At 35.0% G+C, this 13,567-nt stretch overlaps 1 protein-coding gene across 1 annotated transcript; it reads right to left on the reverse strand.

The window, feature by feature from the left end:
* Nucleotides 1-3,874: 3,874 nt before the first annotated feature.
* On the reverse strand, nucleotides 3,875-12,883 carry LOC143052728 (sulfotransferase 1B1-like). The gene is made up of 4 exons (XM_076225828.1): nucleotides 12,687-12,883; nucleotides 6,432-6,535; nucleotides 5,969-6,143; nucleotides 3,875-4,349 (listed from the first exon to the last, which is right to left on the reverse strand). The coding sequence occupies exons 1-4, from the start codon at nucleotides 12,859-12,861 to the stop codon at nucleotides 4,198-4,200; spliced, it is 606 nt and encodes a 201-aa protein (XP_076081943.1). The 5' UTR covers nucleotides 12,862-12,883; the 3' UTR covers nucleotides 3,875-4,197.
* Between the last annotated feature and the right edge of the window lie 684 nt (nucleotides 12,884-13,567).

Raw genomic sequence — 13,567 nt, forward strand, 5'->3', positions numbered from 1 at the left:
ACATCATAAAATATTAAAATGTAAAATAAAGTGCTTGTTATCACTGAATGGTAAAGATTGGTTGGTAGTAAAAGTGAATATACATTGTTTATTGTATAAAACAATAAAAAAAACTTCATCAGCAACATTTTATATTGGCAAATTTCCAATGAAGTTATTTACATAAAGTTATTGGCAAATAAAGATAGAAAATGACATCATAGTCATGTCTGGCAAATGTCCAACATACATTATCTAAAAACATTTTAGATAAGATAAGGAAAAAAAGCTTCATCAGCAACATTTTATATTGGCAAATTTCCAATGAAGTTATTTACATAAAGTTATTGGCAAATAAAAATAGAAAATGACATCATAGTCATGTCTGGCAAATTTCCAACATATATTATCAACTACTATTCTATACAAAGAAAGATAACTCCAATTGAAAATTAATTGCTATTGCACAATATTGTGCATTTAGATATTTCTTGCTATTGTGCAATACTGTGCAATTGAAAATTTCTTGCTATTGCACAATACTTGATATGGAATCCTGATTTGGACCAACTTGAAAACTGGGCCCATAATCAAAAATCAAAGTACATATTTAGATAAAGCATATCAAATAAGCCCAAGAATTTAATTTTTGTTAAAATCAAACTTAGTTTAATTTTGGACCCTTTGGACCTTAATGTAGACCAATTTGAAAACTGGACCAAAAATTAAGAATCTACATACACAGTTAGATTTGGCATATCAAAGAACCCATTTATTCAATTTTTGATGAAATCAAACAAAGTTTTAATTTTGGACCCCCATTTTGGACCAACTTGAAAACTAGGCCAATAATAAAAAATTTAAGTACATTTTTAAATTCAGCATATCAAAGAACCCCAATTATTCAATTTTTGATGAAATCACACAAAGTTCAATTTTGGACCCTTTGGGCCCCTTATTCCTAAACTGTTAGGACCAAAACTCCCAAAATCAAACCCAACCTTCCTTTTGTGGTCATAAACCTTGTGTTAAAATTTCATTGATTTCTATTTACTTATACTAATAAAAGTTATTGTGCGAAAACCAAGAATAATGCTTATTTGGGCCCTTTTTTGGCCCTTAATTCCTAAACTGTTTGAACTAAAACTCCTAAAATCAATCCCAACCTTCCTTTTGTGGTCATAAACCTTGTGTCAAAATTTCATAGATTTCTATTCACTTAAACTAAAGTTAAAGTGCAAAACCAAGAAAATGCTTATTTGGGCCCTTTTTGGCCCCTAATTCCTAAAATGTTGGGACCAAAACTCCCAAAATCAATCCCAACCTTCCTTTTGTGGTCATAAACCTTGTGTTAAAATTTCGTTGATTTCTATTCACTTTTACTAAAGTTAGAGTGCGAAAACTAAAAGTATTCGGACGACGACGACGACGACGATGACGATGACGACGACGACGACGACGATGACGATGACGACGACGACGACGACGCAGGACGACGACGCCAACGTGATAGCAATATACGACCAAAAAATTAAAATTTTTGCGGTCGTATAAAAAGTGGACAAGATTATTGTTTTCAATTTCGATAATACCAGCATTTTTGTTAAATGCAAAAATCAAGGTCAGAACTTTTTCTTTCAAATATCTCAGACTGCCCCGTCCAATCAAATGTCTGTACCTCAGAATTTATATCTATCTAGACAGTGGCGGATCCAGCCATTTTCCCAACCCAGGACAAGGGGGGGGGGGTTCCAACTTCATGTTCCCATTCAAATGCATTGATCGGCCAAAAAAAGGGGGGTTCCAACCCCGGACACCCCCTCCCCCCACCTGGATCCGCCAATGCTAGAGCTTACTGCCTAGAGATCATTATTCAGCTAATAGGCTCGGGCGTGTGGGGTTAAACAGGCTTTCGTAGGCAAATTATATTTCTGTTTACTTTTTTTTTCCTGTGAGTTTGAAATAAAGTATTACTTTCTGTTTGGTGGAATTGTGAAATAGAAGTCAATACGTTCTTTCTTAATCCTTCGTCGCTTTGAAGGTGTCATGCTTGTCATACTCAGCCTAAGCAATGTGTAATTTGAATTTCACAATGACTGAGTGACGTTTTTTTTTCTACGCACTGGTCAACTCCACCGTAGCGAATCACATAACTTTGCCATTATCAATAATATATTACAGTAAATACGAGCAAAAATATCTTTATAGGTAAAGAATTGATGCATGAAATTAAATACACGGGAAATGGCAAAGTTCACGAAGTCTAGTCTGATTTAGTCATTTAAAACAAAAGTGTAAGCAAAAGGGTACGCCCTCTACGACACCCCCCGCCCCTTTTTGGATCCGCAACTGGGCTCTGCCAGAAAGCACATACAGAAAGTAGTACATATCTAACAGAAAATAGTTCCTACGCATGGGTGTAACTTTCAAAATATGCTAATTATTTAGGAAATTTTGGTATATAACTTTGAAGAATAAAAAAATTGCATTTAATAAAAAAAAAAAATGATGGTACATTTTGCCTGATTGTCAGTTCTGAAGATCCTGTCTTTGTGCATGTACAACCGAAGCAGGGGCGGATCCAGGCATTTGGTGTACTTCCATACGAGTTATTAGTAAATTAGACAGCAACCATTGATACTTCCATTTTGGTTGTCCGCATTTAATAGTTGATTAGTTTATTGATTGAAATTTAACGCCACTTTCGGCAGTTCGTATTATGTTACAATGTATTTCATGGCTGTCAATATTTATTGGTGAATGCTGCAGTGTCGAGATCTGCGGTAGGAATCCTGACAAACCTGACAATCAATTGAGTTTGGAGACGAGCGCACATGCAACGTGCAGAATTCGAACTAACAGTTTAAATGGCTACAGGACAGCGATATAGCAATTCGACCGCTTAAACCAGTAGGTCATCGAGGCCTCATTACATTAAAAGAAAAATGAGGATGGGACTGTGATTACGTCATATAGAACACTTCTGTGGTCATCTGTGAAACATAAATTCCATAACGGATTATAAACTCTTGATGGAAGAATTGACTTCCACATCACCACTTCAAACTTTTAATTAATAAATTCCGTGTAAACAGCAACTGTCTATTAAGGAACTAACAATAGGACATACAAGACCTGGAATATTGTATGTATCAGATGGGAGACTTATAATCCGTATTCTACTAGTATGTTGCTAAATAGAAACGTAAAATTCACCATCTTGAAGCTGAAATTATTAACGATTTTAGTATTTTTAGTTACACATATAATCTTAATTCTACATCCAATGAATGCTAAAAAATGCATGGATAAAACTGTCAACTACAAATACAGAATTGATTTTTAAAGTTGTCTCCTTATTACCCAGATAGATCATTCCCGTGACTGGTTTGGAAATATAATATATATATATATATATTTGAGTATCACTATTTTATTACAAATATATAAGATATGAGATAGGTATACTATGGCAAAGTTCACAATAGCATCTTAAATAACAATAACAGTACAATGTGTCTTAAAAATTTCAATCATGATAATAAATGCACACGGTTTTCTTATCTCTCTTTGAAGGTAACCGGTCATATAAATGGTGAATTAACAACTTAAAAATGAAGTGAAGGTCATGTGTCAGTGGCGGATCCAGGGGGGGGAGGGTTCCGGGGGGTGCGCACCCCCCCTTTATTTTTGCCAAACAATGCATTTGTATCGGGACATATGTTTTGCACCCCCCCCCCTTGCCCTGGGTGCCCTGGGTTAGCACCCCCCTTTCGAAAATTCCTGCATCCGCCCCTGTGTGTCACAAACCAAACTTAATTTAACTCTGCAAACCAATAATTTGGAAAATATGAAAATCTTGTAGAACACAAGTTTATAAACACAAATAAGTATATGTTCTTGTTGTCATATGCAATTCCTTTTATTCATACTAATGTAGCATATTGAACCATTTGATCTAAATGGAAGTAAAATCATATCACATGTGATAGTAAATCCTTCAGCAAACACACAAATACATTGTACAATGCTGACCCGTAACATTAAACAGTATATTCAACACCAAGATAAGTTGAAAGCGTAAAATGACCCACTGAAAATGTTATATATTAAAAGCTTTACGCTAGATTTTAACCCCTCCTTAAACATTATACTATGCTTGAGATATGACGTCCCTCACAAACAAACAATAAGTCAGTTGCATTGTAACTATTGTATCTAGTGAAAGACTGATCGACTCTTGGCTGGTAATTTCTCTGGTATACTAAAGCGTATATTCAGTTTGGATTTATTCATCCGTGCATGATAAAGTTCATCAAACGTCTCGTTTTGGGTTACGCTAAACATTGATTTCCAATCTCCAACAATTCCTGAAATATATTGAATCTTATAGCGTACATTAAATAGATTAGGCTTCAAGGGCATATAGAGCACTAATATAGTACCTGGATTCATTTTTAACTAATACACATAATTCATCAAATAAAACTCAAATGAATGATCCCACAAAAAAGTGTAATCTTTTCACAATACCTTTTTATGTCGATCTCAAAATGTATATCAAAATTAGAACACGCTTGTCTAGGTTCGTTATGATTAATATATATACACATTTGTCAAGATCAAATACGTGACTTGTTGAATTTATTATTTCGACATCGATGCATTTCGCCATAAAATTTACATGGTAAGTACTTATTTAAATAGTTCAGCGATTTCACTAATAGAGATATTCTCTTCAGTCAAAAACTACCTAGACCAGCAACTGCATCAGGAAAATTGTTGAAAAGATCAGTTAACTAGTTCAACAGATTCCACTCGTGGCAAAGTACATTGAACTCAGGTATAAGTTGACAAAAATTGTCAGTGTTTCTGCCATATAAAATAGGAAGCGGTGGTATGATTGTTCCTTTATATGTTTGTAATATTAAAACGAGAGTAAACAATAAACGAAACATGTAGGTATCGTTTCAGTCTCAAATATTATACAAATGATCGAAGTCCTAGATTCTTTTAAATTATTTTAATCAATATTTAATCAGCAAATTATTAACAAAATAATCTGGATGTTACATGTATGACGCGGTTGTGGTTTGATGTTGTATGTCATATTCTAATGATATGTTGTACATAAATCTGGCTGTTGTTTTTCTCGTTTAAATTTTTCAACAATTAGCTGTGTCGGAGGCTTTGGTAGCTTGTAATGCGGTATGGATTTTTCTCATTGGTAAAGGCCGTATGGTGATCAATACTAGTTGCTAACATCTACGTGAATTGGTATCTTTCTCGTTTGCAATCATAGTTTACCACATCTTCTTATTTCATATGGATTGGGATAAGAGTTTGCTGAATTAAAATGAGGACAATATATTGATTTATCATCAAAGTTCAACCTGGTCAAGTAAAACAGGCAATACAGTGACATTACAAAGACAAGGCAATACAGTGGCATTACAAAGAAAAGGCAGTACAGTGGCATTACAAAGAAAAGGCAGTACAGTGGCATTACAAAGAAAAACAAACAATCTACAGAAACTTGACACTACAAAAAAAATAATAAGAAGAGAACACAAATAATATACTTAAAAGATTGAGCAATAACCCCCCCCCCCAAAAAAAAAAAACAAACTGGTTGAACTTAGCTGCTCTGGGGTGAGCGGACGTGAGCAGTTATTTTAGTATTTATTAGAAGCACCGTCGACTCAATATGACGAGATTTAAATTATCCTACTTTTGACACCACTGTGGGCATGTGTTGCACAATTATTTCATCCCAATCTGTGATAAAGAGCTGTCAGCCACCTGTATCCTAATTTGTGCATGACGTCCATTTTCGATGAATTAGTGAACATATTACGGGTGCGCGATTTTATTGCTGTGTTGAAAACAAATTAGTGGCATTGGACTGATTTCTGCTTTTTGGTTTGGAATGTTGTCTCTTTGACACATTCCCCGTTTCCTTTTTCAATTTTATATACATTATTCTTACCTTTCCGATATACCCCAGCGCTACCTTCCTTCCAATTTAACGCGGCAGTAGTTGCTTTCTCATTTCTCATTTTATCTATCGTACAAAGGGAGGCAACACTGTTGATAAAATCTAATGTACTATGAGTACACACTTCAAGAAAATTGGCCAGTTTGAATATTTCAGCATGGATATTCTACAAAACAAAATTTAAAACTTAATTCAATAAATGTCGTATATCTAAATGCTAGAATAGTCGTGTAATTTCCTAAGAACACTTACTCGTTCCCTTTTGTTACTGTTCCCACTTAATAATCATTAATTCATGAGTCCAGATAGCAAACCCCGAATTCCCGCAAAAATATGAAGGTCAAATACCGACGTTCCGAAAAAAATTTACACCCCCCCTTCTCGTTATCATCTGAAGTACAATACCAAATTTGAAAGCCATGCAAGTAAATAATAACTATTATTCCATACTAACCTCAACCATGTCCTCGAAGTACATAATATGAATTGGATAATCTGGATTGTCTACTATTGTTTTCTCCCAATCATTTGTATAGTCAAACCAGGAGTTGCCGTCAACTGCAAATATATGAAGGCAAATGTTTTCAACATAAAAAGAAATTATTAAGACATTTGTATCGACTTAATATATATTTTAAACACACTTAACTAGGTTTTGCTCGACATGTACATGTACATCGATGCACAAGAATCTGGAGTTATACTGATGTCCAATGATTTCATATTATTTTCTATAAATAATAACATTTTGATAAAAGTGTGAAAAATAGTTTATTTCTGCAACTGATTTCCTACTAGGATAAATAATTGGAGCCTGGCCGTATCTATTAAATATAGATTTTAGACAAAACGACAATGTTTCAATCATGTTCATCGATCAATCGGCAATCTTCGGGTGAATTCGCTGTTTTTGAAGGTACGGAATCGGCCGAGTTGTGACGAATGGTACATTGCACCAGAATCCAGTTATTATTGATGTTTATCAATTTTATTATCTCTTATACTACAAATTAAATGGTGAAAAATAACTATTTTATCTTTGTAACTGAATCCATACTAGGATAAATAATTCAAGCATGGTAATATCGATCAAGTATTTAAAAATCATTCAGGGAAGGACCGTTTAACTTCGAGGAGTATTGTTGTTTCCTAAAAAATATTCTGATCCCCAATTTTTAAAACTAGAGGCTCTCAAGAGCCTGTGTCGCTCACCTTCGTCTATGTGCATATCAAACAATGGACACAGATAAATTTATGACAAAATTGTGTTTTGGTGACCATGATGTGTTTATAGATCTTACCTTACTGGACATTCTTCTTGCTACAATTGTCGCTATCTATAATGAACTTGGCCCAGTAATTATAGTGGAAAATATATTCTAAAAATTTACAAAAATTTACAAAAATTTATGAAAACTGTTAAAAAATGACTATAAAGGGCAATAACTCCTTAAGGGGTAAACTGACAATTTTGGTCATGTTGACTTATTTGTAGATCTTACTTTGCTTAACATTATTGCTGTTTACAGTTTATCTCTATCTATTATAATATTCAAGTTAATAACCAAAAACTACAAAATTTCCTTAAAATTACTAATTCTGGGGCAGCAACCCAACAGCAGGTTGTCTGCTTGTCTGAAAATTTCAGGGCATATAGATCTTGACCTGATAAATAATTATTCATGTCAGATTTGCTCTAAATGCTTTGGTTTCAGAGATATAAGCCAAAATCTAAATTTCGCCCCTATGTACTATTTTTAGCCATGGCGGCCATCTTGGTTGGTTGGCCGGGTCACGCCACACATTTTCAAAACAAAATACCCAAATGATGATTGTGGCCAAGTTTGGCTAAATTTGGCCCAGTAGTTTCAGAGGAGAAGATTTTTTAAAAGAATACTAAAATTTTAGAAAAATGGTTAAAAATTGACTAAAAAGGGCAATAACTCCTTAATGGGTCAACTGACAATTTTGGTCATGTTGACTTATTAGTAGATCTTACTTTGCTGAACTTTATTGCTGTTTACAGTTTATCTCTATCTATAATAATATTCAAGATAATAAGCAAAAACTGCAAAATTTCCTTAAAATTACTAATTCAGGGGCAGAAACCCAACAACGAGTTGTCCGATTTGTCAGAAAATTTCACGGCAGATAGATCTTCACCTAACAGATTATTTGACTCATGTCAGATTTGCTCTAAATACTTTGGTTTTAGAGTTATAGGCCAAAATCTACATTTTACCCCTATGTTCTATTTTTAGCCATGGCGGCCATCTTGGTTGGTTGGCCGGGTCACCGGACAAATTTTTTAAACTAGATACCCCAATGATGATTGTGTCCAAGTTTGGATTAATTTGGCTTAGTTGTTTCAGAGGAGAAGATTTTTGTAAAAGATAACTAAGATTTACGAAAAATGGTTAAAAATTGACTATAAAGGGCAATAACTCCTAAAAGGGTCAACTGACCATTTCGATCATGTTTACTTATTTGTAAATCTTACTTTGCTGAACATTATTGCTGTTGACAGTTTATCTCTATCTATAATAATATTGAAAATAATAACCAAAAACAGTAAAATTTCCTTAAAATTACCAATTTAGGGGCAGGAACCCAACAACAGGTTGTCCGATTCATCTGAAAAATTCAGGGCAGATAGATCTTGACCTGATAAACAATTTTACCACATGTCAGATTTGCTCTAAATGCTTTGGTTTTTTAGTTATAAGCCAAAAACTGCATTTTACCCCTATGTTCTATTTTTAGCCATGGCGGCCATCTTGGTTTGTTGGCCGGGTCACCGGACACATTTTTTAAACTAGATACCCCAATAATGATTGTGACCAAGTTTGGTTTAATTTGGCCCAGTAGTTTCAGAGGAGAAGATTTTTGTAAAAGTTAACAGACGACGCCGGACGACGACGACGACGACGACGACGACGACGACGACGGACGACGGACGCAAAGTGATGAGAAAAGCTCACTTGGACCTTCGGGCCAGGTGAGCTAATAAAAGTATTGTGGTCAAGCAGATGACAGCAAAAAATATTCTGAATCCAGATTTTCCACATACCTTATAGTGTAAAATTTAAAAGAAAAAAAGTGATTGATAGCGATCCATGAGTTTGACTGTCCATCTGGTATCTTTCGTCCCACTTTTAGAAAAACAAAACAAAACAAAATCTGACGCAGAAAAAAAAACATATCCCCTCACCCCTTTCAATTTAAATGGAGGTTCCCTCACAAATAAAAATTGAAAACAAAACTTACCATCTCCTTTCATAAAACGTGGAAGGTACGTTTCCCAATTCCCGACAAATTCGTAGGCTTTTAGTCCAGTATGATGATGAAAAAAAGACACAGCAACATCCTTAGGGTTCCGAACGATATGAACAATTTTACATTTCCGGTTTTTAAAGTCAACCGGGAGCTGGGAAAATAAGGAATGTGTGTTGAGAACTCGCGGGGAAGGCATGCTATCAAATTGTTCCTGACTAATACAGTCAAGCATGCCACTTTGTTTATATGTCTCTACACGTTCTGCCTTTTGGGATAGCAGCATACTCAGGATTTCATACGCCCAGTGGGTGCCTGAAAAAGGGAAAAAAGGTTAAAGAAAACAATTTGATATACCGTATATTTATTTATTTTTTATGAATCCCGCGATTTCTTTGAACAGTTTATTTTCAAATTCTTATCTAACAAAATGCCAGAAATTTAACGGGTACATTGTCTTTTCTCCAGGTGATAAATAGTTAAAGTACCAACTTAAAAAAAAACATTAACTTATATTTTTAAACAAATATTTCTTTCTTCATGTCAGATAGACACAAATTTAGTCAGATCAAAAATAGATTATTAACAAGAGGCTCTCAAGAGCCTGAATCGCTCACCTAGTAAACAATGCCTTCGGCCATGTTTTTTGACGAAAAAGAAAATAAAACACAAACTTTATTTTATACACCCTACTGATCATTCAAATGAAGTTTGGTTGAATTTGGTTGAGTAGTTTTAGAGGAGAAGATTTTTTAAAGTTAGCAAATATAATGAACAAATTGTGAAAAATTGTCATTAAAGGACAATAACCCCTTAAGGGGTCAATTGACAATTTTGGTCATATTAACTTATTTGTAGATCTTACTTTGCTGATGATTTTTGCTGTTTACAGTTTATTTTCATCTATAATAATATTCAAGATAATGACCAAAAACTGCAAAATTTCCTTAAAATTACAAATTAAGTGGCAGCAACCCAACAATGGGTTGTTTGATTCATCTGAAAATTTCAGGGCTGATAGATCTTGACCTAATGAACATTTTTACCCCCATGTCAGATTTGCTTTAAATGCTTTAGTTTTTGAGATATAAGCCAAAAACTGCATTTGACCCCCTATGTTCTATTTTAAGTAACGGCGGCCATGTTTTTTGACGGATCAAAAATCGAAGCACAATCTTTGTGCAGGATAATCTAAGGAACAATCATGCTAAGTTTCATCCAAATCCATTCAGTAGTTTCAGAGGAGAAGATGTTTGAAAAAATGTTAACGACGACAGACGAAGACGACGACGGACGCCAAGTGATGAGAAAAGCTCACATTTCCTTTTAGGAAAGGTGAGCTAAAAACTGCAAAATTTTCTTAAAATTACCAATTCAGGGGCAGCAACCTAGCAACGTGTCGTCCGATCCATCTGAATATTTCAGGGCAGATAGATTTTGACCTGATAAACAATTCAACCACAGTCAGATTTGATCTTAATGCTTTGGTTTTTGACATTTTACCCCTATGTTCTACTTTTAGCCGTGGCAGCCATCTTGTTTGGATGGCCGGGTCACCCGACACATTTTTTAAACTAGATACCCAAAAGATGATTGTGGCCAAGTTTGGATTAATTTGGCACAGTAGTTTCAGAGGAGAAGATTTTTGTAAAAATTTACTAAGATTTACGAAAAATGGTTAAAAATTGACTATAAAGAGCAATAACTCCTAAAGGGGTCAACTGACCATTTCGGTCATGTTGACTTATTTGTAAATCTAACTTTGCTGAACATTATTCCTGTTTACAGTTTATCTCTATCTATAATAATATTCAAGATAATAACCAAAACAGCAAAATTTCCTTAAAATTACCAATTCAGGGGTAGCAACCCATCAATGGGTTGTCCAATTCATCTAAAAATTTCAGGGCAGATAGATCTTGACCTTATAAACATTTTTACCCCATGTCAGATTTGCTCTAAATGCTTTGGTTTTTGAGTTATAAGCCAAAAACTGCATTTTACCCCGATGTTCTATTTTTAGCCATGGCGGCCATTTTGGTTGGTTGGCCAGGTCACCGGACACAATTTTCAAACTAGATACCCCAATGATGGTTGTGGCCAAGTTTAGTTCAATTTGGCCCAGTAGTTTCAGAGGAGAAGATTTTTGTAAAAGATAACTAAGATTTATGAAAAATGGTTAAAAATTGACTATAAAGGGCAATAACTCCTAAAGGGGATAACTGACTATTTCAGTCATGGGGGGACTTATTTTTAGGTCTTACTTTGCTGAACATTTTTGCTGTTTACAGTTTATCTCTACCTATAATAATATTCATGATAATAACCAAAAACAGCAAAATTTCCTTAAAATTTCCAATTCAGGGGCAGCAACCCAACAACGGGTTGTCCGATTCATCTGAAAATTTCAGGGCAGATAGATCTTGACCTGATAATCAATTTTAACCCGTCAGATTTGCTCTAAATGCTTCGGTTTTTTAGTTATAAGCCAAAAACTACATTTGACCCCTATGTTCTATTTTTAGCAATGGCGACTATGTTTGTTGATAGATCAAAACTTCGGATACAATTTATAAACTAGATACCCTAAGGAACATTCAGTTAAAGTTTGGAAGTATTTGGCCTAGTAGTTTCAGAGGAGAAGATTCTTGAAATAGTTTACGACGACAGACGACGACAGACGACGGACGACGACGGACGCCAAGTGATGGCATAAGCTCACTTTGGCCCTTCGGGCCACGTGAGCTAATAATCACAACCATAACAACGGTGAGTTTATGTGTTATTTTAACGTTTACTTTTCTTTCCAAAATTAAAATTTTAGAAAATGTGCAAAATGTGATATAAAAATGAATACATTTTCAGTGGCTGGACAAATATATTATTGCATCACCCTTTTAAAGTGCAGAAAATGACTTGTACTAGTATCTGATATTGGAAAACATTGTAAAGGTTTCCGCGGAACCCAGTGTCTCGCCTTATTTTGCTGTTAGTCGCAGGCTCAAAAATGGAGAAAAAAAGTATTAAAAATCTTTTTCTATATACTTTTGATTGTAGGAAGCTTCTGTCTAAGTTAGGTAAAATACAGTATAGTTTAGGAAAGTTATAAAAAAAAATTAAACTTTACCACAAAGTCAATTACCGTAATGTTAACTCGCAGAAAAACTCTATCCAAGTTTAGTAGAAATCTAGCGTAGTTTAAGAAAGTTATCAAATTAAAAAAAAAACTTTAACCACAGAGTAAATATTGTGGATGTCGCCGCCGATAACGACGAAGACGGAATGTAGGATCAATATGCCTCGCTTTTTCGACAGAAATCGCAGGCTCGACAAAAAAACGGCAACACGAGAAAAAAAACAAATAAGTACATATAACATAGATTGATTGATAGGTGTTCAACGCCACTTTCAACGCTATTGACTAAAAGTATGTTACCAGATTTTGGATATACACAAATCATTACGTCATCATCCCTAGCTTTCCAATTTGGTATCGAGCGGAACTCCTCATCGTGGTTCTCTAGATTGTTCCATGGAAAGGTATAGGCACCGTCTATATCTCTGACCTTTAATTTGTCTCCGCCCTCACCTTTTAGATATGTAAACGGCATCTGAAAATGGTAGAAGTAAAGACGTCCTTATGTACAGTTAATATAGTTTGTAACATTTGTGAAGGATACTATTTGTTAAATAGTGTGCTAGTGACCTAATACGGTATATATGGGACCGTTTTGTGTGACGCTTCTCTTCCTTCCACAATAAATTAATCATTATGCCTCTGTGTCCTACAGGTACCTTTACATAGTGGCATTTGTCATCTATTCTTATGATTATTCAGTTTGGGTTATTTTGGGAGAAAAACGAAAATAAAGACGTCCGGACATTGTTTCTGTTGTAGACCTGGAGATATACAGGTAGTCTAACTAGTTGAGTTAGGGGAGATCTTCTTTGGCTCAATTGGTTAGAGCGCTGCCTTTAGATCCCGAGATTGAGGGTTCGAATCCCGCTGGTACCATCCATGGATTTTCACATCATTGGCGCTGCGAGCATCTGCTACTTGTACAAACATTGTAAATAGAATATTGCCTGGCAGTGAGATGTTTGAATTGGTCATGAGGATTGACCAGCCGGTCAAAGGATACCATGACAGTTCTAGGTGACATCTAGGGAACTGGCCAGAGAGTTTCCGAGTAGAAGTCTCGGGGTTGTACAGTAGTGGACTTGTGAGTTGCTCGGATGGATGGTACTCAGCCCGAAAAAAGAAAAGGGGGAAGAGTGTTGTAGACCTGGAGATATACAGGTAGTCTAACTAGTTGA

This window comes from Mytilus galloprovincialis, chromosome 11, assembly GCF_965363235.1.
Source record: "Mytilus galloprovincialis chromosome 11, xbMytGall1.hap1.1, whole genome shotgun sequence".
NCBI classification, from domain to species: Eukaryota; Metazoa; Mollusca; class Bivalvia; order Mytilida; family Mytilidae; genus Mytilus; species Mytilus galloprovincialis.